Consider the following 26,982-nt stretch of genomic DNA (forward strand, 5'->3'; position numbering starts at 1 on the left):
CTTCACCCTCTCAGTTGAGAACCTCTCTCCTTAAAAAACGAGAGCCCATTTGCCATTAGCTCCTTTCTCTTCCCCTCCTTCTCCATCATTCAAATGATTTCCCCTGATATCTCCTTCTCCAATCTTGATTCATATGAAGAAGTAGTCTTGTTCCTTCTGTTTGCCAAGACAACCTCCTTTCTATGCTCCCATGCTCCCACCCATCCTTCCTTCTCTAGCCATTCATTTTTTTTATTTTTTTTATTTAAATAACTTGTTATTGACAGAACCCATGCCAGGGTAATTTTTTACAACATTATCCCTTGCACTCACTTCTGGTCCGATTTTTGCCCTCCCTGTCTCCACCACCTCCCCCAGATGGCAAGCAGTCCTATACATGTTAAATAGGTTACATTATATCCTAGATACAATATATGTGTACAGAACCAAACAGTTCTATTGTTGCACAAGGAGAATTGGATTCAGAAGGTTATTTATATAACACGGGAAGAAAAACAAAAATGCAAACAGTTTACATTCATTTCCCAGTGTTCTTCTTTGGGTGTAGCTGCTTCTGTCCATCATTGATCAATTGAAACTGAGCTAGATCTTCTCTTTGTCGAAATCCACTTCCATCAGAATACATCCTTATACAGTATCATTGTTGAAGTATATAATGATCTCCTGGTTCTGCTCATTTCACTCAGCATCAGTTCATGTAAGTCTCGCCAGTCCTCTCTCTATTCATCCTGCTGGTCATTTCTTACAGAACCACAATTTACCCAACCATTCTCCAATTGATGAGCATCCATTCATTTTCCAGCTTCTAGCCACTACAAACAGGGCCGCCACAAACATTTTGGCCAATCATTTCTTAATCATTACAACTCTTTCATTAATCTTCAATTTCTTTTGGTTTAGAGGCTGCTTCTTTACTGACTGTAACCATAGTCATGTCTCCTCCATCCTTAAAAAAGCCTCATTGATCCAACCATTTCTCACTAACTATTGCCTTAAAATTATTTTCCTTTTGTGATTTAACTCTTTGAGAAAATACTGTTTCTTGGTGCCTTCACTTCCTTTTCTCTCTTTTTCCAAACTTTTTGCACTCTGGCTTTCAACCTCATCATTCAACTGAAATTGCTCTCTCCAACACACCAGTGACCTCTCAATTGCCAAATCCAATGGCCTATTCTCAATCCTCATTCTTTTGAAGCTCTCTGTAACTTTTGCTACTATTGATCATGCTCCTGTCCTGGATACTCTTTTCTCTAGGTTTTTGTGATTCTGCTCTCTCCTAAGTTTTCCTCCTAAATTTTTGACTCCTCCTCAGTTTCCTTTGCTGGATCTCTCTCCAGATCATGCTCATTTACTGTAGATGTGCCCCAAGACCCTATTCCGGATCTTCTATATGATCTCACTTGGTGATTTCATTAGCTCCTATGGTTACAAGTATCATTTCTATGTGGAGGATTCTTACACTTATTTATCCAGCCTTAATCTTTCTGCTGGCCTCTAGTCTCAATATCCAACTGCCCATTGGACATCTCAAACTATATATCTCATAGATATCTTAATATGTCAATATATCTAAAACTGAACTCATTATCTTTTCCCCAAACTCTCCTTTTAATCTTCACTATTACTGTTGAGGGCTCCATAATCTTCCAGTCTCCTATGCTTGCAAATTCAATGTCATCTTAGACTCACATATCCAGTTTGCTAGCTCTTGTCATTTTTACCTTCAAAATATCTCATGTTTATGTCTTCTCTCCACTCACACAGCTGCCACCCTGGTTAATTAGTTGGTAGTCCAGACCGATAGCCTTCCAGCTGATTTCTATTCATCAAGTTCCTTCACATTCCAATCCAAGCTCCATGAGCTGCCAAAGTGATCCTGATGTAACTGTGTCACCTCAGCCTACTCAGTAAATTCCAATGGCTCCCTCAATTACTCCATGATCAAATATAAAATCCTCTATTTGGCTTCCAAAACTCTTTACTTCCTGCCCCTCTTCCTACCTTTCCAGGCTTCCTACCCTACTCTTCTCCAAATATTTTACAATCCAGCAACATTGGTTTCTTTGTTGCTCTTCCCCACATGACATTCCATTTTCCAACTCTGTACCTTTTCACTGGATGCCTCCAAGGCCTGGAATTCTCACCTTCTTTATCTTTGTTTCTTGGCTTTCCTGGTTTCAGCTCAGACTCCAAAGTCTACACCTTTCCCTCAATGCTAGTGCCTTCCCTCTGAGATTAGTCCCTCCTTACTGGATGCAACCCGTATGTGCACACTTGTTTGTATGGTGTCTCCCCCTACTAGAACATGAGCTGCTTCAGGGTAAGAACTATTTTTTAGCTTTCCTTGTGTCCCCAATGATTAACTTAATGCCTCCCAGTAGTAAATATTTGTTAACTGGCTGAATCTTGATTATATAATTGGAAATATAATGGCAAGTTAGATTAAGCCTTTAAATTGTTGTGGTAGTGGTAGGCTGAAAGGAAGGTGAGTGTGAACCGGTGATAAGTGGGATTGAAGTCCAGATTTTAGCTGCAGATCCCCATACTGCATTATAGTCCTTTTGGGGGAGGGGAGTGTCTGAAATTATGTGAAACAAAGAAAGAGCAGGTCCTGGGACTGGAAAACATTGAGACTTAGCTGAAACTTTAGACACAAAAAGCCATAGACAAATTGGGCATCTCCTTGCTGAATTCAGAAACTCATGGAGAAAATGAAGGACATTTGGTAATAAGCTGAAGGACTCAGGGCTCAGACACTGTGCTGTGTGTGTGTGTGTGTGTGTGTGTGTGTGTGTGTGTGTTATGCACCAAGATTGAATTTGTGGTAGAACCTGAACCAAGCTCAGCCTCCTGACTCCCAGCCCAGGACTCTTTCTAACCTATCAGACAACAGCAGATCATTACAGAACTTATAAGGTGCCAGTCTGATAAGAAGGAAGGAAGAGATAAAGTGTTTATTAAGTGCCTAAAATGTGCTAGGCAGTATAATTTGTAAGTACTTTACAAATATTATCACATTTGATGCTCACAATAATCATGGGAAATAGGTGCTATTATTATCCCAATTTGATAATTGTGGAAACTGAGATAGATACGGGTTAAGTTATTTGCTCAAAGTAATACAAGTAGAGGCTGGATTTGTTGCACTCAGGTTTTCATGGCTCCAAGTCCATCATTCCATCTACAATCCCATTCAATGACAGACAAACAGACAAGTAGATGGACAGACAGTATTTATTAACTTCAAGGCACTGTAATAAACACTGGGCATACAAATAGAAACCAACAAAACCACATCAGCCCCAAGGAGCTTACATTCTAATGAGGAAAGATGGCATTTAAAGGGTAGCTGACTAGGGAATGGGACAAGATAACTCACCATTCAGGGCCATGAAACACCTGCAGAATGAGAAGGCTTTTGGATGGAAGGTGGGGAAGTCCCATGATGGAAAAATGAAATCAAGAGCAAAGTGAGCATTTCCTGGCCTGGAGGTTTGAAATAAAAGTGTGCCTGGGATTCACCAATCTAAGAGAAGGCTATAGGGCAAAAGTTTCTGAGGGAGTGTTTAGGCTGAGATTTAAGAACATGAATTTTGGGGCATGCAGACAGAAATCTTCTTCAGTCCCTCCTGAGCTGTTTTATGAGACTAGGCTATAGCAAATCGCATCAGTTAGAGAAAACTTAGATTCCTTCTACCCTTTCTGAGGATGACACTATGCGGTTTCATAGGCAGCAGGAGGAATTTTATGTCAGTCTTGGGAAATAATTTATCTACTGAATTGGGAGACCTTAGAGTAGATGGCCATGTTTTCTTCAGCTTGTCTTCAGAATAATCACACAGGGAAATAGAGACATGAATAAAATAGCCGCTTGGAGATTCATTATTCTCAGACTCACCCCTACTTCTAAGGGGATAGTATAAAGAACGAATGGAGTGTAATAGTTTTCTAATAATTGAGGTTGTCCACAAGTCAAATGGGTTGCCTCCTAAAGTAGTAGATGGTTACCCATCACTGGAGAAATGAAGGAGAAGTTGAAAGAAGTCATGTCAAAGAATACGGTAGAGATGATTTCTCAAATGATTTGGACTAGATGCCTTCTGAGGTTTCTGCCAGCTCTGAGATCCTATTATCCTAGAAGCAGCTTGAGTCCTGTCCCAAGATTCTTTAGAGTCTTGTTGAGTCAGCCTTGAACCCCTAGATACTAAGGGAACTAGGTTGTGTTGGAAAGAACAGATGCCTTGGGATTTCTGCTATATCTGGCAGTTCCTGCCTAGGGCCCTATAGCATCTGGGCTGGGAATGTGGGAGGAGAGATTGGGGGAGCAGAGACAGGGATAGTTACAGAGAAGTGTCCTTAATTAGCATTCCATCACTCCCTCTGTTTCCCCTTTGAATTTGAGGAAATTAGATTCTTTCCATAACAAGTATCCAATTCTTTTCTTCTCTGACTACTCAAATTGCCTTGTGAGACTTTGCTCAGAGGAAGCCAATAAGGTACATAGGCAAGGTACCAGGCCCTGAGATCGAATGTTCAAAGATTCTATTGTTTCTACTCTCACTTGAAGATACCCTTGACCATGAGTTGCTTCTAAAAGCACATCCCAAGTTTGGAGGAAAGGGAGCCTTAAAGAAGCTGGAAGATACTTTTTTTGTAGAAGTACTCAGAAGTATAGAGCTGACAGTCTAGTTTCCATCACCCCCACCATTGTCATCATAAAGGCCATAATAACCAAACACCATTACCATCACCATAACCATTATCGCCATAACTACCACTGTCATCATGATCATGACTGACATCGAGGTTATTATTGCCATAATTGTCATTGCCATCATTCCAATATCACTATCACTAAACGTAATATTACATCAACCATCAAACTGTGACTATTGCCATCATTACCAGCACCACTATCTCCACTATCACCGTTGCCACCATCATCCTAATCATTTTCACTATTACTCTAATACTTCTCCATTGCGATTACCACCATTATCCTTACCATCTCCTCTCCTTTCCCCCTTTCAAACCCATTTTAAATTTCTTCCCAAGCTTATAGCAGTAGATAAAGTGAGTGACACAGTCCTTATTCTTAAAGGTTTTCTGGCTTGAGAAAGACACACACACACACACACACACACACAGAGAGAGAGAGAGAGAGAGAGAGAGAGAGAGAGAGAGAAACAGAAAAAAGACAAAGACACAGAAATGGACAGAGACTGAAAGATGGAAAAAGAGACATACAGACACAGAGACAGAGAAAGAGAGGCAGAAAGAAAGATAGACCTAAACAAAGATAGACAGAGACAGACAGAGAGGGAGAGATAGAGAGAGAGACAGAGAGCAGATATTTAATAGTGTACCATAAATAAACAAAATTGGAAAACATGAACTTTGCTTACAAGCCCAATACAGTTGTGTCTGGGGAAGGAGAGTTTCTTGTGACCAGTCTGGGTAGAAAGGGCCTGGGCCAAGAATAAACTTCACTTTTGCTGTGAGAGCACTTAACTAGGAGCCAGGTGACTTCTAGATCTAGCACTACCCTTTCATGATTCTGAATAAATCATTCTCTTTCTCTGAGAAACTGGAAAACTCCCTGGAGGAGACAGGATTTTAGGAGCAATGTGACTGAAGCCAAGGAAGAAGGCCAGGAGTGGATGAGTGGGAAGAAGCTGTTGTCAGATATACAAGAATCAGCAGAGTAGAAACTCTTTGTATGTCTGTGTCTCTCTGTATTTTTTTGTCTTTCTGTTTCTCTTTCTCCATCTCTTTGTTTCTGTCTCTGTCTCTTTTCTGTTTCTGTCTCTGTCTGTCTGTCAGTATCTCTTTCTATCTGTCTCTGTCTCTCTGTTTCTACCTCTGTCTCTGTGTCTGTCAGTCTCTCTGTATCTGTCAGTCTCTCTGTGTCTGTCTGTTTCTCTCTGTTGGGGGTATGGGTGTGTCTGTCTCCTTCTCTGTCTCCTTGTTTCTGTGTCTATCTCTGTTTCTGTCTCTGTCTCTCTTTGCCTCTCTGTCTCTGTCACTGCCACTGTCTCTGTGTCTGTCTGTTTCTGAATCTGTCTCTGTCTGTCTCTTTATGTGTGTCTGTGGTTTGTCTTTTTCTCTACGTCTGTCTCTTTTTCTGAATCTGTCTCTTTTCTGTCTCTGTCTTTCTTTGTGTCTGTCTGTTTCTCTTTATTGTTTCTGTCTGTCTCTGTCTATGTCTTTGTGTGTGTTTCTTTTTCTGTCTCTGTCTCTGTGTCTTTCTGTCTGTCTCTCTCCCTCTCTCCTCCCTCCCTCTCTGTCTGTCTATCTTTCTCTTTGTGTGTGGGTGTGTGGGTGTGGCTGTGTTTGTCTCTTTCTCTGTCTCCCTATCTCTGTTTCTGTTTCTGTCTCTCTGTCTCTGCCACTGCCACTGTCTCTGTCTCTGGGTCTGTTTCTGTCTCTGTCTCTTTTCTGTTTCTGTGTCTGTTTCTGTCTATGTCTGTCTGTCTCTTAGTATGTGTCTGTGTTTGTTTCTTTTTCTATTTATGTTTCTGAATCTGTCTCTTTTCTGTCTCTGTGTCTGTCTGTTTCTCCATCTCTCTTCTGTTTCTGTCAGTGTCTCTCTGTCTCTGCCACTGTCACTGTCTCTGTCTCTGTGTCTGTTTCTGTCTCTGTCTCTTCTGTTTCTGGGTTTGTCTCCATCTGTCTGTCTCTTTGTGTGTGTCTGTATTTGTATCTTTATCTATTTCTGTTTCTGAATCTGTCTCTTTTCTGTCTTTCTCTCTGTCTGTCTTTGTTCCTGTCTGTTTCTCCATCTCTTTTATGTTTCTGTGTCTGTGTCTGTCTCTTTGTGTGTGTGTGTCTCTGTCTCTATCTCTGTTTCTGTTTGTCTCTTTTCAGTCTCTGTCTCTCTCTGTTTCTGTCTCTAGCTCTGCCTGTCTCTGCATCTCTATCTCTGTCTCTGTGTCTATTTCTCTCTCTCCCCCCATTTCCCCCCACTTCTCTATTAGTCTGTCTCTGTCTCTTTGATTCCCCTGCATCTGCATCTATATATTTCCGTTTCACTATTCTTCTTCCCTCCCTCTCTGTTTCTCTGCGTCTCTTCTTCCACCTCAGCTTCTCTGCCTTTGTATCTGTTCCATTTCTATTTTCATTGCCCTCTCATAGCCATTGGTGCAGATCAGGGATGTATTACAGTAAGAAGAAGTTGAGGGAAGCATTGGAGAGGCTTCAGGGCTCAATGAGAGCTCTGGATTGGGAGGCAATTGACCCAAGTTTGAAACTTAGCACTTCCACTTTGTGATTGAACAAAACATTTCCCTTAGAGGCGCTGTAAATAAGGAAACTGGACCAGTGATCTCTAAGGTTTTTTACAATTCTGCTGTTTTATAATTCTTGAATGCTAGCTTAGACCTGGGGGAACTCCCCTTGGAAAGAACAATGATCTCAGAGGATTTTCCCCCCAGCCTCCATTCCCACATCAGCTCTTCTTCCCACTGTCTTTATATCCTTAGTCTCTCTTTACCAATTGTCAGACATAGTCTTTATAATCCAGACCCCTTTCCCCTATCTACTGCCTGGACCACCCACAGAATCCTTAACATTCTCTAAAAAACACAGCCAAATCAGGGGGTTAAGTGTGGGAGAGGTCTCCCTAGCAACCAGGAGGAGGGGACGAACTTCTCTCCACCCTCCCACTCACACAGAACTCCTTTGCTGGAGGCTGAGAGCAAAGGACTTGATGCTTCTGTCCCCCAGTGATCTGGGGTTAAGGGAACCTTCCCCCCCCAGACCCTATCAGCCCCCAAAAGACTTTTGGATCTCTTTAGCTAAAAAAACCCACAATATATTTTAAAGAGCTTTTTCTTTTTCTCTTAATTGTATTTTATTTTTCCAAATGCATGTAAAGATAATTTTCAACATTCATTTTTATAATCTTTGTGTTCTAAATTTTTCTCCTTCCCTCCCTTGCCTCCCTAAGACAGCAAGCAATCTGACATAGGCTAAATATATGCGATCCTTTTAAACATATTTCCATATTTGTCATGTTGTACAAGAAAATTCAGAACAAAAGGGGAAAAAAGAAAAAGAAAACAAAAAAGCAAAAAACAGGTGAAAATACTGTGCTTTCATACACATTTAGTCTCCATAGTTCCCTCACTGGATGCAAATGTCATTTTTTATTCCAAGACTATTGGAAACACCACATAGTTGAGAAGAGCCAAGTCTATCACAGTTGATCATCATATAATTTTGTTGTTGCTATTTATAGAGTTTTCCTGGTTCTGCTTGCTTCATTCAGTATCAGTTCATATAAGTCTTTCTAGGCTTTTCTGAAATCAGCCTGTTCATTATTTCTCATAGAACAATAATATTCCATTACATTCATATACCACAACTTATTCAGCTGTTCTCCAAGTGGTGGGCATCCAGTCATTTTCTGTTTCCTTGCCACTACAAAAAGAGCTGCTATAAACATTTTTGCACATGTGCATCCTTTTCCCTCTTTTATAGTCTCTTTGGGATATAGACTCAGTAGTAACACTGCTGGAGCAAAGGGTATGCACAGTTTTATAGCCCTTTATGCATAGTTCCAAATTGTTCTCCAGAATACTTAGATCATTTCAGAACTCGACCAATAATGCATTAGTATTCCAGATTTCCCACATCCCCCCCAACATTTATCATTTTCTTTCCCTGTCATCTTAGCCAATCTGAGAGATGTGAAATGGTACCTCAGAGTTGTCTTAATTTTCATTTTTCTAATCAATAGTGATTTACAATTTTTTTCATATGACTAGAAATGGATTTAATTTCTTCATCTGAACATTGTCTGTTCATATCCTTTGACTATTTGTTAATTGGGGAATGACTTGTATTTTTATAAATTTGAGTCAGTTCTCTGTATATTTTAGAAATGAGATCAGAAACATTGGCTATAAATATATTATTTCCTGGATTTCTGCTTCACTTCTTGTTTTGTCTGCAAAGGTTTGATTGATTGAACATTATTTTCACCATGTAACAATGATATCCCTTCTAGTAGGGCAAAGCACTTAATTTCTATGTACCTCAGATATCTGAACTTTATCTACAAAATCAGAGATACACTGTGATTCTTATTGGCAATGTTCTTCATGCTAATGTTATTGGAGGTCCTTCACATAAATGCATAAATATAAAGTCTTAAATCTGGGTTTTAAAAATGAACTCCATCAATGCAAGATGCATTGAATTAATCTAAAAAAGTTCTGGGAAGAGTTTAGTGGATTATAAATGCAAAAGATTCAGTGGTACGATATGGAAACCAGAAGGCTAACATAATCTTAGGTTATTTGAAAAGAGTCTGATGGGAAGACTTATATGAATTGATGCTGAATGAAGAAAAAAATCCAGAAAAACAGCATAGATAATAATTGGAATAATGTGAATGAAAAGAAGAAAAAAATAAACAGAATATTATATAATTATAATGATATCTTGGTGAAAAGGAGATGAGAAAATATACCTTCTTTCTTTGAAGAGGTAGACTTCTATGAGTATGGGATATTGCATATACTGTCAGACAGTTGGTCGAATTATTTTTTAAATCTCTTTTTATTAGTTTGTAGTCAGTAAAAATACTTTTTAACATTCTGAAGACAATCAAGTACACTCTCCTTCTTTTAAATTCTGGGCCAGGTATACATACTGTTGGACAAACTTTGTAAAATAGACATTCTTCATCCATTTGGTTTTTCCTGTGTGGATGAACAAGCAAAAATTTCTTGTGATTGCCAAGGTGCTGAAATCAACTAGGAGTGAACCTTGACCAGCTCATAAATGCCAATTATTACATTTCAGTATGAGTACTTACATTTCAGGATGCAAATCTACACATTAAGACTTAATTTATTGCTTTGTTGATTGTTTAGACTTAAGAAAGTAGTAGGGAAAATATTAATAATATAGATTAAGCTTAAAAGTGTTTATCTATATAGCTGATAGAAAAAGGATTTTGAAAGTTACTTGTTAAACATTTGCTAACATTGCCCAAACTTTATCATAGAAGCAAAAGCTCATATTTTCAGTCAACTATGTCAAGCAGAAAGAGAGAGAAGAGGAAGAGAGAGAAAAAGGAAGAACAAGAGAGAGGGAGGGAGGAAAAGAGAGAGAGGGAAGGAGGGAGAAAGGGAAGAAAAGAAAGATGGAAGGAGGGAAGGAAGGAAAAAAGAAAGAGAGAAAGGAGAGGAAAAGAAGGGAGAGAAAGGGAAGGGAAGCGTGATCTAGATGCAGCAGGTTGCAATGGCGAAGAGGCAGGATTCAACCTGCCACAAGAAAATGACTCTATTACTTGAGTCTGACTTGGTAGGGCAGACAGCTCCTTCACTGAGGTCTTTAAACAAAGGATGGCTGAACAGTCTTAGTGTTTGTTGGAGCAAAATGCTTTTGCAGGTAGGGGTTAGACAAGCTGGCTCTAAGATAACTTATAACTTTAAGATTCCTTGACTCCTAGCTCTAACTTTACTAACTATATGACTCTGGGCAAATAATGACACATCTCTGAACCTTAATCGCTTCATTTATAAAATGAGGAGTGATTGCATCTGTAGTCCCTCTCTCCCAAGGCTATTATTTAGAAAGTACTTTGTAAACCTTAAGGTACTAAAACAATAGGAATTGCTGTTGTAATTTTTAGTCACAAAAAATTAACTACCACTTCAGAGACTGTAACCTGTGCTTTATGTGGTGAGATAGTGAGGAACAAAGTGCTCAAGCAAACACAGTACTACCAAAAAGGTCATCTTTCCTTTTTTTTCTCTGTAAATCATTTTAGGACAAAAACTGCCTAAATTTTTCCATAAAAAGCCTTTCAGAAAGGACTTTTTCACATTCTTTCTACTTACTACATTTGGACCTTCATGAAACTTTACAATCTAAAACTCTTTTTTTTCTTTTTTTCCCTCCTTAAATCACCCTTGCTGCAGTATAACAAAGACAATATTAATGTTCAGACTGCTAGTGATAGCTAGCATTTACATAACACTTTAAAGGTTTACAAAGTGCTTTACAAATAACTCATTTGTCACAACATCCCTGGTAGATAGGTACTTTCTATTATTATCTCTTTTTTATATATGAGAAAACTGAGGCAGACAAGGAACTATTATCCCAGTGTCAAATAACTACTAAGTGACAGTGGCCAGATCTGAACTCAGGTTTTCCTCATATCAGGACCAGCACTCTAACCCAATGCATTGCCTGAATATTTTCCCTTCTCCCGTCTTCAGTGGATACTATGTACAATTTCTTACCTTCTTTCAGCTTATCTTGCTACTTTCTCAGTTCTAAAGGTAGTGAGTCCCCAGTAACTGGAGGTCTTCAAGGTAAGGCTGGATAAATACTCACTGTAAATATTGCAAGGGGGAATTTTCCTCAAGTAGGAATTGGACAGCGAATTCTGCAAGCCTCTGTAACCACTTCCGACTTTCAGCCTTCTAAACCAAAGCTGGATTCATCCTAATCTTGTGAGCCTCCTACAAGGTTCTTTTGCCCTCTGATATCCCTTCAAATTGGTACTTCCTCTTTCTTTGGATCCTTCCGTCAGTTTTAATAATCAACTACTCATTTTCTCAACATTTCTCATTCACCCAGCCCTAATTCAATCCCCAGCAAATCCTGTTTCTGGGTCTCATTCATACTGTATTTTCTCCAACAACTCCCATTATCCTTCTCACCTTAGAAGATACTCTGCCCTATGGTCCTTTCCTCTAATTCAGGGCTTAGTAAACTACTGCCCAAGGACCAAATCCAGCTCTCTGCCTGTCATTGTAAGCAAGCTAAGGATTTTTTTACATTTTAATATACAACAAAACTTTATTTAAAGATGTCTTAGTTTCCAACGAAAGCAGGCCCTGGGCCTTGTAGTATTTTGCTTACTCCTGGTCAAATTGGTTAGTTCCTTCCAGAATGTCTATTTTAAGGAAACTGTCCAGTCCAGCATTGTTCACTCTTCCATTATTTTCTGGGCTCTGCTTCTAACTCTCCAGAGAACTTTTTCTAACACATCTCCATGCAGATAAATTTCTTCTCCTAAATCCCCTTTTCAATTTCTTTTTTTTTTTTTGTATTATTTTCCTCCATTAGAATATAATTTGAGATCAGAGAATTTCCCTTTTTTTGCTTGTATTTGTAATTCTCAGCCCACCTTATGCCCTCAATAAATGCTTGTTGATTTGTAGAATGAATAAATGAAAAAGACTTTAAGTACTTACTTTGTGCAAAGTGCTGGAGATCCAAAATAGCCACCCCTCCATCCCACTCCTCTGCAATAGCTCACACAGGGGAGACAACACATGGAAGGTTTCAGCTGCAAGTCAGCTGGGAAAATCCCCTGGTCTTTACTTACAACAGCAAAATAGATGGTATTATCTTTTCTTTAATCAACCAATAAATATTTATTGGGGACTGGGGATACAGAAAGAGAAAAAAGACTGTTCCTGTCCTCAAAGAACTTACAATTTAATGGGAGAGAAAATATGCAAACCCATATATAAAAAGTAAGCTTTATATAAAATTAATAGAAAATTGATAGAGGGAAAGCACTAGAATTAATAGGAGATGGGGAAGGTTTCCTTCAGAAGGTGGTGTAATTTCACATTTCAGAAGGTGGGGTAATTTCACATTAATTTCTGGTGTTAAACAATTTGACAGTGTCAAAGAGTTTGGTGACAGCACCTTTCTTTTCTGTGTCACTAATAGATGTGGTTATAGCATCTCCAGAAGCAGTTACCAGGCTGTATCTCCACATGGGTTGTTTCCCAAGAGGATGACTTCAAGCACTGATTGGTATGGGGGTGAGGAAGAAGAATAAGCATTTATATAATGCCTTCTGCACAACACACACAATACTAAGCACTTTACAAATACTTAATCCTCCCTACAATACTGTGAGGTAGAGACTATTATTATACACATTTTATAGTAGTGAAGATGAAGGAAAATAAAGGTTAAGTGAATTAGTCAAGATGATATAGCTCTTATATTTCTAAAGCCATATTTGAAGTTGCCTAGCTGATTCCAAGTCCTGTGCCCTCTCTACTATACTATTTAGCTGCCAGTGGGCTGGAAAACTGACTCTTGCCAAGGCTCTTGACGTCAGGGTCCAGGGCTATCTCTGCCAGGCTCTGAGGGGAGATGGTGATCCAAGTGGAAGTGCAGGTGGTAATGTGACTGCCTGGCCCAGGCTGCTCTCCTGCCACTCCCTGAGAGTGCCTTGTTGCTTCAACTAAGTGGTTTGCTTGCCCTGGGAGTAGCAGGCAGCTGGTTGGCAGATGGTGAGGATCAACAGCCCCTTCTCTACTTCCCTATCATGATAATTATGAACCCTGGATTGGAAGAATGATTGGTGGTGGTGAGCAGTGTGCTGGACTCTTGTGATTTTCTCATTGACTACAGGGGGAAAGGGAAGAAGAGAGAGGCAAAGTAAAAGAAATTAAGAAAAAGAGACAGAAAAGGAAAAGAGAGGAAGAGCGGAGGAGGGAGGAAAGAGGGAGAATTGGAGACATGGATAAATATAGACAAAGAGTTAAAAGATGGAGAGAAAGAGAAACAGAGGGGAAGAATCAGATATAGTAGCACAGAGCTAGAGAAATGACAAAAATAGAGACCAACTAAGATACATAGAAAAAAGATAGATCTATTAAAAGAGTTGATATAGGTAAAGGAGAATAATAAAAAAGAGATATGGACATGAAAAGATGACAGATGCAGAGAAAACTGCATGTAAACGCACTGAGAGAAATATATATTTATATGTACATGCATAACATTATGTATAAATATATATTTAGAAAGTGAAAGACATATATACAAAAGAAAATCTAGAGAAACAAGACACATAAAGAGAGACAATGACAGAAAAAAATAATACAGTAGCAATAACAGAGAAAGACATGCTACATGGACTGAGAGCCTTGGTGAGTGGATGGGCATGTGTCAGGAAGGAGAATGCTAAATGGTCAGGATTTGGTTCAGATCTCCACCAACTCTCTATAGAAGTCCCATAGCCTCCAAGTTCAATCCAGAAAGTAAGAGTAACATGGGATACCATGTTGGGGAGGAAGTGTGGAGAGAATAATACCATTAATTGGGATGAAAAGGAACCCACCCAAAACTAGTGTCCTTAGATTCCTGAGGAGTCTATTGAAACTCCTAAAGAAATTAACTTCTTAAAAGAGCAGGATCAGGAGATCATTATATACTTCAACAACAATACCATATGATGATCAATTCTAATGGATGTGACTCTCTTCAACAATGTGATGAACCAAATCAGTTTTATTTGTTCAATAATGAATAGAACCAGCTACACCCAGCGAAAGAATTCTGGGAAATGAGTGTGAATCACTACACAGCATTTCCAATCCCTCTGGTTTTGTCTGCTTGCATTTTTGATTTCCTTCACAGGTTAATTGTACATTATTTCAAAGTCCAATTCTTCTTGTGCAACAAAATAACTGTATGGATATGTATAAATATATGGTATTTAACATATACTTTAACATATTTGACATATATTGGTCTATCTGCCATCTGGCAGAGGGGATGGGGGGGAGGAGGGGAAAAGTTGAAAAAGAATGTTTTGCAAGGGTCAATGCTGAGAAATTACCCATGCATATATCTTTTTTTTTTATTTAATAGCCTTTTATTTACAGGTTATATGCATGGGTAACTTTACAGCATTAACAATTGCCAAACCTCTTGTTCCAATTTTTCACCTCTTACCCCCCACCCCCTCCCCCAGATGGCAGGATGACCAGTAGATGTTAAATATATTAAAATATAAATTAGATACACAATAAGTATACATGACCAAAACGTTATTTTGCTGTACAAAAAGAATCAGACTCTGAAATATTGTACAATTAGCTTGTGAAGGAAATCAAAAATGCAGGTGGGCATAAATATAGGGATTGGGAATTCAATGTAATGGTTTTTAGTCATCACCCAGAGTTCTTTCTCTGGGCGTAGCTGGTTCAGTTCATTACTGCTCCATTGGAAATGATTTGGTTGATCTCCTTGCTGAGGATGGCCTGGGTCCATCAGAACTGGTCATCAAATAGTATTGTTGTTGAAGTATATAATGATCTCCTGGTCCTGCTCATTTCACTCAGCATCAGTTTGTGTAAGTCTCTCCAGGCCTTTCTGAAATCATCTTGTTGGTCATTTCTTACAGAACAATAATATTCCATAATATTCATATACCACAATTTATTCAGCCATTCTCCAACTGATGGGCATCCATTCAGTTTCCAGTTTCTAGCCACTACAAAAAGGGCTGCCACAAACATGCGACCCATGCATATATCTTGTAAATAAAAAGCTATAATAAAAAAAAAAGAATTTAAGTTCTTAAATAGCTATTTCCTGGGGAGGGGGGGGGAAGAACCAAGTACAAAGTGACCTGATCACCATGGTATCTCAAGAGTTATACTTGTGTTTTGGATTAGACTTCTTTTAAAAAAAATTGTTATTGTTAACTCTTTGTTGTTCAGTCATTTCAGACTCATCATGACTCAATTTGCAGTTTTCATAGCAAAGATATTGGAGTGATTTGCCATTTCCTTCTCCAGCTCATTTTATAGATGAGGAAACTGAAGCAAATAGGATTAAGTATTTACTCAGGGTCACACAGCTAGTGAATGTCTGAGGCTGGATTTAAACTCAGATCTTCTTAGTTGTTCAATAACTTGTTTTTGCACTACTCAAATTTCCCCTACTATCTCTCCCCCTCTCATAGAAAGTCATCCCCCATAACAAGAATTTTTAAAATTTAAAAAAGAAAGAGAGGGGAAAATAAACAAAACTTAATCAATACATGAAAATAATATGATATTAGATATAAAGTTCCATATGCATGGACACTCACTTCCACAAAGGCATAGAAGGAGAATCGTCCTCTTGTTATAATTCTTTGGGGACAAGTTCATTCAGGGTTGAAAGAAACTCCAGGGACTACGTAGTATAATTTATACAAAACAAAAATCCCCTCTATGTAATACTCAACAAGATGGAAAAAGCCATCCACATCTGGAGAGAGAGCTACAGAAACTGACTGTGGATTGAAGCATAGTATTTTCACCTTTTTCGTTTATTTGTTTGTTTGCTTTTTCTTTTTCATGGTTTCTTCCCTTTTGATCTGATTTTTCTTGCACAGCATGACAAATATGGAAATATGGTTAAAAGGATTGCATATATATCACCTATATCAGATTGCTTGCTGCCTTGGAGATGAGGGTAGTAAGAAAAAAAGAGAGAAAAATTTGGAACACAAAGCTTTACAAAAATGAATGTTGAAAATTACCTTTACAAGTATTTTGAAAAATAAATACTATTGAGGAAAAAATATATCCAACAAATGGTCATCAAACCTTTGCTTGAGGATCTCTATCACATTCAGAGGCAGCCCATTTGAGTAATCCACACTATTGAGGTCTCCCTCCTAAATCTCCAATAGCCCTGACTAAATTACCTTGTCTTGGAAATTACATAAATGAACTTCCTAGACCTAGAGCAGACCCTAGGGAATAGCCTGAAATATAACATGCCCCTTGGACCATACTTGGGGGAAAAGAGAGGAACAATGAAGCCTATGAACCCTTGTCTCTAATTTAGTATCTTTCTCTAGGAACAGTAAGAAACCTGGTTCCTTGATTCTAAGGTCAGAGTCACATCACAATCAGGCTAAAATTCTTTTGTTCCAATTAGGCTGATATAAGAAGATCACAGAGACTGACAGTTTTTCTACCATATCCTTTTCTAGATCAGGAACAATCAGCAGTTCGCTAGAGCTTATGGCTAGGTAGGGTGTTAGAACACTAGCACTGTTGTCAAAGTCGAGAAGACCCTGATTTGAATCCTATATAAGACACTTACTAGCTATGTGACAGTGGGCAAATCATTCTCTCTCAGCCTCAGTTTTTTCATTTATAAAATAGGGATTATAACAGCACCTACCTCCCAGGAGTGTTGTGAGGACCAAATATGTTGGCATGGTATATCAAATACAAATTGATTTGCCTGGCATTTTAAAGCCCTTCACAATGAGCTTCCCATCCTACTTTTCCATATTTACCATATATTCTTTACCTCAATAAATATTCCATTTCTGCCTAGCTCTCCACCAAGGACTCCACAACCTTGTCTCACCAACTTCTGCCTCCATGTATCCCTGTAGATTACCCCTCCCAACACACTTTTCAGATTCTCCTCTTCCTTCAAAGAAAGATGATATCAAAGAAATCCTATTGAACTCCTAGCCAAGAAATAAAAAGTAGACTTAGACCTCGCTGTGATACTTGCTAGCTATATGACCCTAAGTGAGCTGCTTCATTTTGTTGTTCCATTTGTAAGGAAAGGATAGGAAACTATACAGATCTTTCAAATTTGCCAAGTGCTTTTTTTTTACAAATAAAATATCATCTCAGACAATTCTCTAAGGTAGGTGCTATTATCATCCCCATTTTATAGATGAGGAAACTGAGGTCACCAAAGGGTGAGTAAGACAGGATGACACAGTTAGTTAGTATCTGAGGCCATATTTGCATTCAGATCTAGAGTTCTATCCATCATACTACCTTCTCTCTCATGAGAATGCTGTAATGAGTAATAAAACTTAAGGTTCTATTCAAGTACCACCATAGCCACATAGCTTTTCTGACTCTTCCCAACTAAAAATGATTAAACTCCTCAAATTTTTCAAAGAAACTTTGAGCAGTCTGCTTTGCTCCCAAACCATCTGTGATTTTTTCTTTTTTATGCCTTTAAACCTTTTAGATTGTAAGTTCTTTGAGGGGAGAGATCATTCATTCTTCAGGTTTAAAAAACTGGGGCAGTTAAGTGATGGGATAGATAAAGCACTAGCCCTGGAGTCTGGAGGACTTGAGTTCAAATCCAGCCCCAGACACTTACTGTGTGATCTTAGGCAAGCCACATATCCCTGATTGGCTTCCAATTTTTTTTCCTCTGATCCAAGCACCATGCCTTATACAGAGTAGGTCCTGAATAAAATGTTTATTAAAATAAGTTGAATGAATTAGTCATCACTCCAAACATCAACAGTCATAACATCCTTTCATATATATTTTGGTCCTTTCTAATGTTTTGACTTCCAGTCTATTATGAGTTCATATGAATTTCACAATAGCATAGGAGTGGGACAGAGGGTGGGACAAAAGAGATTATTATACTTATTTTATAGATGAGGACACAGAGGATCATGTCAGGAAAATAATTGGTTCAGTGTCCCAGAGTAAGTCCTCAAAGTAAATCCAGTAAAGGAACCTCTGTTTGCCTCAGTTTTCCCATCTGTAAAATGGCACCTACTTCCCAGGGTTGTTTTGAGGATCAGATAATATTTGTAAAATGTTTAGCTCATAGTAGACATTTCATAAATGCTTGAATATTTGTTCCCTTTCTCTTCCCTTTTCTCATGACAGAACTAGCATTTGAAGCCAAATCTGCCCATTCTGACTGTCCCTCCCTCCCCTAGCATAATGCTTAGCAAGCTTCATGATGATTAACTCGGCAGTGGTTTGTGGCATAAATGTAAGGCAATTGATAATTTAGACCAGGAAATGAAGTTACAATAAAGGAGCCAGAAAATCTTAGACCATTAGAATCATTGTAGTTGTTTCAACCATGCCCTACTCTTTATAACTTCATTTGAGGGTTTTTTTGGGGGGGTGGCAAAAATAGAGAAGTGGTTTGCCATTTGCTTCTTTATCTGATTTTATAGATGAGGAAACTGAGGCAAATAGGGTTCAGTGACTTGCCCAGGGTCACCAAACTAGTAAATGTCCAAGACCATATTTGAACTCAGGAATCTGAGTCTTTCTGACTCCAGATGTCCCACTCTATCTAACTTCCCTAGAACCACTGGAACATAGAACCTTAGAATCAAATTTAGGTGAGACAATGGAATACAAAAGCTGGAAAAGGTTTGAGAACTCAGTTAGTTCAACTGTCATTTTCCAGAGCACAAGAAGCACAAGAAAGATTTATTCAAGTGGGGACTGGAAAGGACCTGTATGGTCCTGTATGCAAGCTTGTGGTTGTTTCTGTTAGATCAATGATGAAGACCTCAGGGATAGGTCAGAACTCAGGTGCTATTTTGCCCAAGCCATACCTGAATAGAAAGCGCTCTCTACAACTTGCCTGAAAAGATCTGTCCAGGGTCTTCTGGAAAACCTTCAAGGAAGCTCACATCTTCAGATGCAAATCATGCAGGGAAGGTGCTGGTAAATATCTAACAATCAAATCTCTGAGGGGAAGGAAAATGTATCTACAATACACTTTAAAGTTTAATTTATACTATTGAAATTTTCTCCATCACTTTCTTAAGTCTAGACCATCAACAAAACACTATGTCAAGCCATGGTGTGTTGATTTCCTAGATTTAACTGCTCATGCTGAAAATACAACTGACTCTTGTGTAGAGCATACACTTGCTACTTGTGAATAGCTGTAATTGTAAGAAGGTATCTCCTTACATTAAACACCTTTTGGTTCTGCTACTGTGACTCAGCAGCCTTCTTACCATGGAACTTTTTTCAAAGTCTGGAGCCTTCCCATTTTGCAATATCCCTCCAACCTACTTTCCTTCAGGTGAATTTTTTCTAGGGGTAGCTCTATTTTTGCTCATTTCTCTCCCAGCTATGTTTCTTCCTCTCTCTTTGTTTCTTTCATTGTCTCTGTCTCTCTGTCTCTGCTTCTCTCTGTCTCTTTCTCTCTCTCTCTCTCTCTCTCTCTCTCTCTCTCTCTCTCTCTCTCTCTCTCTCTCTCTCATACACACACACACACACACACACACACACACATCTTTTCATCTGTTTTATATGTTGTTTTTAGAAAATTAAAGTGTGTAGACTCTCTGTGGTGATCCTCAGTTTCCTAGGTGGCACAGTGGATGGGAGCACTAGGTCTGGTAGACTCCTTTCTGAATTCAAATCTGGCTTGAGACACTTATGGGCTTCATGACCCTGGACAAATCAGTGCCTCAGTTTCCTCATCTGCAAAATGAGCTGGAGAAAAAAAATTGGCAAATGCTCCAGGATCTTTGCCAAGAAAATCCCAAATTGAGTCATGGGGAGTAGGACACAACTGAACAACAAAATAATGATAATAGTATCTGCTCTACCTTTCCCTACACAATTGTAAAGAACCAAAGCAAACTACAGAGGGCAGGCTGTTATTATCATTATGTAGAAGAAATGGGATTTGGCTGGCCTTTGTCCCTAATATCATAGCATAGTGACTAGCACACAGTGTGTGCTTACTCAATGCATGTATAGTGCCTTTCTGTCACTAAGCTCCAATCTTCCTCTTCCCTCTGAATCAAAGGAGAATCTAAATCCTCTTTCAAGAGATAGTATCTTTCAGATACTTGAAAACAATGATGACCCCAATAAATTTTCTTTTTCCCAGACCAAACATTGACTTTTTCAGCCTCTTCTCCTATGATATGGACTCAAGGCTCTTTATCACCCTGATAGTCATTCTCTGCTCACTCTCCAGTGTTCTTCCTAAAGTGTATGTCCTAGAACTAGATGCATTATTCCATTTGTGGTCTGACCAGGATAGAGGACTGCAGAACTGCAACCTCCCTAATTCTAGGCTCTGGGTCTTTCAAAGAGCCCAATATTCCTTATTTTTTTTTGGCTACAAGAAATATGTATCAGTAGAGTTCCTTCTGGAGGGACATCCATTTTAAAAACATTTTTAGTTTTCAATCCACTGAAGTCGCCAAAATTTTTCCAATGAACTGATATCTAACCTGGCTTCCTCCACAAAACTCATTCATTAGGAGTTTGCTCAGACATTTTTATAAATATTATCCCATTTAATTCTTTCAGCAACCTTGCAAAGTCAATGCTACTATTATCCCTATTTTACAGTTGAGGAAACTGAGGCAACCAGAGGTTAAATAACATACCCATGATCATACAACTGAGAATTGGATCTCAGTTCTTCTTGCTTCCAGACCTATTGCTCTATCCACTGTTCTACCAGCTGCTTCTGATGCAAGTGTTATGGCTTCCCATTGATCCCTATTATTTGGCTCAGTGTTCTAGACTGTTAAGATCTTTTAAATATTGTGGCATGGTGGATCAAGTAATGAGTATAGATCACCTTGACTATACCCTATCTCTAGCACTTACTAGCTGGGTAATCATGAGCAAATCATTTAATTTCTCTAAGCCCTCATTTCCTCTTCTATAAGAAGATAGGAAGGATTAAATGACCTCTAAGATCTCTTCTAGATCTAAATCTATGATGTTATCATGCAGTGCAATAGCTTTCCTTCTATCTATTCCTTTATACAAGTCAATTTTAAAATGTTAGATAATATAGGGCCAAGCATAGATTCCCAAGGCACTCCATTGCAGACTTCCCTATAAATAGAAATTTATTTCACTAATTGTTCTTTGCTTCTGGCTATTTTGCAACTTCCCAATCTACCTAACTGCATTATTGTAGAGCCCACAACTCCTCAATCTTTTCCATAAGAATAGTGTAAGAAACTTTATCAAATGCTATACTAATAAATCTTAGTTAGATATATCTGTAATATTCTGCTGAATTGCCAGTTTAACAACTTTCTACCTAGTAACTCTCCCTTCCCTTACCCCAATCCTCTTCTTCTCTTTCTTCCCCATCCACCCATCCACACCCATTTTCCCCTGCCCACAAAAAAAGATTAGAAACATGTTTAATTGATATTTCAATTTTTATTAAAGAAATCTTACAAAAGTGGATTTTTTAGGGGAAGGGAAGCATACATCGACTCTTGACCTTGGACCTGATCAGCTGATGCTGTGGACAGTCTAATGGACAAAAAGGGATAGGGAGTATAGCTCATCCAGCTTAGAAATACCAATAACACCCCACCACCACCAATCAATCATCAATGAATCCAAGAAAGTTCTAGCCGATGGGATCAGACACAGTGAATGTAGGGTGATAGTCTATGTATGAATCTAAAGAATTTCTACTATTAAAAAATAAATCTATGGGGAGCATTTGGAGGAGCATAGGACTGTAGCTAGCTAATCAGCCAGCAGAGACACTCTAACTCCTACTTCCTTAGAAAGAAATGCAGGAAGGTCCAGGAAGGCTGAACTAATCCTGGATGGACTGTCCAGGGATGGGACAGGGGTGTAAACATTTGTTAGCCAGTGTGGTGAGGATTGGGAAGGTGGGGACATGACAATGGGGAATCCCAATGGGAAAGAGATCCTGACTTCCCTTGCCCCATTGAGATATCTCCAGGAGTAAGGTTTAGTAGGGTGGGACAAGAAGGGGGGCCATGGCCACTGGCCCAGGACAAGATATGGGGCCCAGGTTGAAGGAGATAAAGGGGATACATAAACTTGAGACTCCAAAGATGTAGAGTTTACTCAGAGCAGGGGCTGAAAACCAAATAGTGCCTAAGGGCTGGACCTTGGCGTCTCCCAGAAGGCCGGCTGTTCCATTCATCCTTTCCCTGTGACGTGTCATCTCCATACAGAGTTCTGTCCAGCCCTCTCTCACTTCAAGCTCTGGATCCCTGTTTCTTGGTAGTCTCTCTTCTCCCCTCCACCTCCTTCTCCTAATTTGGATAGCACCACTGGCAAATCCTCAAACTTCTCCTTCTCCTTCTGGCAGGTTGGTGAAGATATTTTCAACTTCAGCAGCAAATAAGTTTGTGAGATTCTTGTTTCCTGAAATAAATACAAGCATAACAAGCAAATTAGAAACAGTAGAAAAGGACAATAGAATTTGGAGTGTGAAAAAAAAGAAGCATGAGTAAGAAGGGAGGATGGGAAGGAGGGTTACGCTGACCAAAAAAAGGGTGGTTTTTGTTTTTAAGAGGAGAAATCACTCAGCAATTGTCCTATTGATACTTGGCCACAAATGACTGACTTAAGTAGGACTGGAGGCTTCAACCTTTGAAACTAATCTCCATCCTAGACTTACCTACTTATCTAAAAAGGGGAATTGTGGGGCTTTTCAATTAAAAATATCAGATTGCAAAGGGGGTGGGAATTACAACTGGCCAGACCATCCCAAAGTGGCCAAACCACAGTACTCAGACTAAATTGCCTCATCTTTTGGACTCCTGGGGTTAATTTGCATTTCAAAGCATTATGCTTAGACCCAGGTCTAAAAATTTGAAGATGGGAGAGTAAGGGAATGCTTTTTCAATTAGGACCTTTTGAAAAAGAGTGGACAGGATGTCCTCAAGAGAGAAAAGTCAATTACCTTGTAGATGCTGGTGCCAAATCCTGAAGACTTTGGAAATCAAGCACTGGAGCTTCCTTGATCCCCCTCCGCCTGCTGTCCATCACAAGGTGAATCATCACTGCTTCTCTGTTCTGCTAGGCTGGAGTGAATCACTGTAGCAAGGAAAAGGGGAAAAAACCCAACAATCTATGTGAACAAGATAGAGATGGAGAAAAAAGAGACTCTTCAAGCTCTAGAGCACATCTGCCCACCTTACTTAGGTTTCCTCAGAGAACTAATGTTGGTATCAGATACTGCTCTGGTCAGCCCATCTCCCACTAATCCCCTTTTCAGGTTGCCTCTCTCCTTACCTCTCTATAGGAAATAGAAAAGGACTGCTTCTATATAATTCCCTAAGAGGATTTCCTACACTAAAAGAAGCTTGAACAGGGAATCAAGAGAACTGCATTAGACCACTAACTTGTTTGGTAACTTGTTGAGTCATTCAGTTTTGTCTCATTTCTAAAATTCTCTCTAACATCTCCTCTCCCAGCCCTGACATTCTAGAATTCTTTGATTCCTTCCACAGGGGAGACTCACCTTTAAATCGAAGGAGGGATCAGGATCTCCAAGTATCCATTGCTGCTGCCATTCCTGGAAAGCCTTTGTCTCTTCTCTGGGGAAGTCGAGAAGGAAGTTGCCATGGTGGGGGCGGAATGGCCATGGACCCTTGATTCTCACACGAAGAGCAAGAGATTGGAAAGCAGGTTTTCTTCTCCTCTGTTTCTTCCCTGACAATCAGAGTCCTGGATCTGAAAAGCCAACTGGCTCAATGCCAGCCCCCTATAATCTAGCCACTCTCCATGTCTCCTGTGGCTAGTGGCCAATGGGAGAAGTACGGGAATGATTTTAGGGAGGAAGAAAACCTATCAAGGCCGGTGGCTAGACTCTAGGTTTAAAAAGAGTTTCATGTGGGAGCAGGTGAAACTCCTTGTAGAACCATTAGGGAGGAGGGAAAAAGAGTGAATGGACAAAATGAAGGTAAGGAACATACACACCAGACTGGCTAGAGACGGGGAAAGAGAAAAGCTAAAGTCCTGCTTTCAGACAGCTTAAAAGGGGAGAAAAGTTAACTGATGCTGGCATAGGTGATCTGTGTAAAACTATGGAGGATTCAAGTAGGAGAGAGGGGGTATGGACAAGGTGGTGGGAAAACCCCCACTGCATGAGTCTTGTCTCCCAAAATGTCCATCAAGTGCCAATCCCACTGGGGGATGGGGCTGCCTGCCAACTCTTCCTTGGCAAGACAGCACAAGCTGCCCCTGGGAAATTAGGACATCTGGGAGAATCCTCAACCAAGTGATCCCAGAAGGGGACACCCAGGAGGGGTGGGGGTCTCCAGGAAGAAGGGGCTAATAAAAGCTGAGGGGTGGCCACCACCACCTCTACTCGGGCTGGGTCCCATCACTGGCAAGGGACTCGATAGCTGGAGTGAGTGATTCATCATTGTCCTCTGACTGGGTTTGCTGTTCTGTGGCATCCTCCCCCTGCTCCAGTCCTTCTTGGACCTCCTGACCTCTCTGGATCAGCTGCTCGAGGGTCTTGGGCAGTGGGTGTCGGAGGAAATGCTTGAGCTTAGGCTGAAGGGTGCCCACCACATACTGGATGATCTCCTCTTCATCAGCATCCACATACAGGGTCTGGTAAAGGTCTCTCTTACGCCACAGGAATTGGTCCAGAGGCTCTCCTTGCTTCTGGGGCAGGTCCAGCTCCCGCTTGATAGCATCCCTGGTGAGGGTCCCCTCACTGTACTGCAAGAATTCCTTCTTGAATTCCACCCAGTTCTTTACAGATCCCTGTTTGTATTCCCACCACTTCTTTGCTGGGCCATTCATGTGGTTCTGGATCTGGGACAGCCAGTACTCTTCAGTCCCTCCGACCTGCTTCAGATATTCTTCCAGGTGACTGAGGAACTCACGGGGATCCTCAAAAATCTGTGTGTCTACACCAGGACTCAGAGTCCCATCCTCAGTGGTTGAGCTCCAGGGTGGGTACTGCTGGGTCTCGGAAGGCTCGTGGCTTAGAGCTTCTCCTCCCACAATGACCCCTGCCGGTGTTGGGGGGGTGATGGCATAGGGACTCACCGTGTAATCATAGGGGTCAGTCTCCTGACAATAGCCCTCAGGGCCCCCCACTCCAACAGAGACAGTCTGTCGGGCGGCCTCCCCGCTCACTGGGTACTTGCCTCCCATGGACTCCAGCCGGTCGGCCCACTTCTCCAGCCGGTAGAAAACCTCCCTCCACACGTTCATCTCCCTCTTCACCCATCGCTCCAGGTGGGCAATGGTCTCTTGGCAACGGGACAGACAGGCCTTGATGGACTTCTTCCAGCGCTGTGAATCCCCGGTAGGGACGTAGCCATCCAAATTATTCTCCAGCTTCCCCACTGACCTGTGCAAGCCTTTCAACTCCCTCTCCACCTGCTTGGACACCTCGGTGAGCAGATGCCGGTGAGTCTTCCTTACGTGCTCCAACATCTCTGCCCGACACTTCCCGATCTGCAGAATCACGTTGGGTTTGGCCGCTGGTCCGCCCCGGGGGCCGTGGTAGGTATGAAGGCCCCCACTGGTCATGTGCTCCAGCTCCATCACTCGTGTCCGTAGAAAAAGCGATAAGGCAAATTTCTCTCCGGCCCGCCGTAGGGGTCTGAGTTGAGCAGCCCGTCACTCCGCTAGCCTGGCTCCTTAAAAAGGGGTTAATCCTGCTAGTGGCAAAGCCAACCCCGTTCTCTTCTCGGCTCCTTGAAGAAATTCAGGAAAGAGAAAGAAAAAAGGTGGTCTCCAGCGATCAGAGGGTGCGCGCCAGTCTCTCGGCTCCACAGGTGATAGGGGCTGCCGATGCTCGCAGATCAGCTCTTGCTGCCGCCGCCGCCGCAGCCGCCGCTTGCCGCAGCTCCCAGGCTCTCCGCTAAAGCTGCTGAAGCTTCTCGCTGAGTAGCCTGCCTCCCTTCCCGCTGCCTCCTGGCTTTATACAGCCGGGCTCCCTGCACGTGGGCGGCCTGGCTCCTGGAACTCCGATTCTCATTGGTGGCGCGCACCTAGGCCCTGCCAGGGTGCCCCCCTCCCCAACTGCTGAGTGAAGCCCCTCCTCTTTCCTGGCGCCCACTCAAACACTCCCCCAGAGCCGGAGCTGGGGGGGGAATACTGCACACACATAGTTCAGATGGATGGATGACTAATCCCCACCTTCCTTTTCAAACTCCAGAGGGGAGGAGGGAGGGAGAGAGAAGGGAAAAGGCTCTTACTTATTCACCAAGCTAAAGGATTTACTCCGCCAACCCTGTCACTGCGCTCTACCCCCGCTGAACTTTTGGAAGGTTCAAGAAGGTCGGGGTCCGGAGGTCGGGAAAGCACCCACAGCTCCCACCTCAGCCATCAACCCTTCCCGGGGCTGGGTCAGCCCTCCCAGACATGTTACTCGGACTTCCAAGGAGTACATGTGGTGGGTGTGTGCCAGCAGCTGCTTGGGTAGTGAAAAGAACGCTGGTTTGGGTTCTAATGGTCTGCTAGTTCGGCCACTGACTTAACCAGAGCACTTTTTGGGGTGGTCCTATAAATCGAGGCGTTTAGAATAGATGACCTTTCAACTCTAATGAATTAAGAATCATCAAGACCAGGTCACCAAATGAATTATGTGTTGAGGTTGGAAGTGTGGGGAGACTGGGGGAAAAAACAGAGAATTAGGAGCAAAGACAGCAGGAGAGAAGGGAGA

At 40.9% G+C, this 26,982-nt stretch overlaps 1 protein-coding gene across 1 annotated transcript; it reads right to left on the reverse strand.

Moving 5' to 3' along the window:
* Positions 1–24,052: 24,052 nt before the first annotated feature.
* On the reverse strand, positions 24,053–26,689 carry ARC (activity regulated cytoskeleton associated protein). The gene has a single exon (XM_003760425.2). It carries the CDS (start codon positions 25,857–25,859, stop codon positions 24,657–24,659), a length of 1,203 nt encoding a protein of 400 aa, XP_003760473.1. The 5' UTR covers positions 25,860–26,689; the 3' UTR covers positions 24,053–24,656.
* Positions 26,690–26,982: the final 293 nt, after the last annotated feature.

Source organism: Sarcophilus harrisii, chromosome 1 (assembly GCF_902635505.1).
Source record: "Sarcophilus harrisii chromosome 1, mSarHar1.11, whole genome shotgun sequence".
NCBI lineage: Eukaryota > Metazoa > Chordata > Mammalia > Dasyuromorphia > Dasyuridae > Sarcophilus > Sarcophilus harrisii.

Excerpts from the sequence above, each read along its gene's own strand:
- ARC (XM_003760425.2), bottom strand. The coding sequence starts at position 25,859 with ATGGAGCTGGAGCACATGACCAGTGGGGGCCTTCATACCTACCACGGC.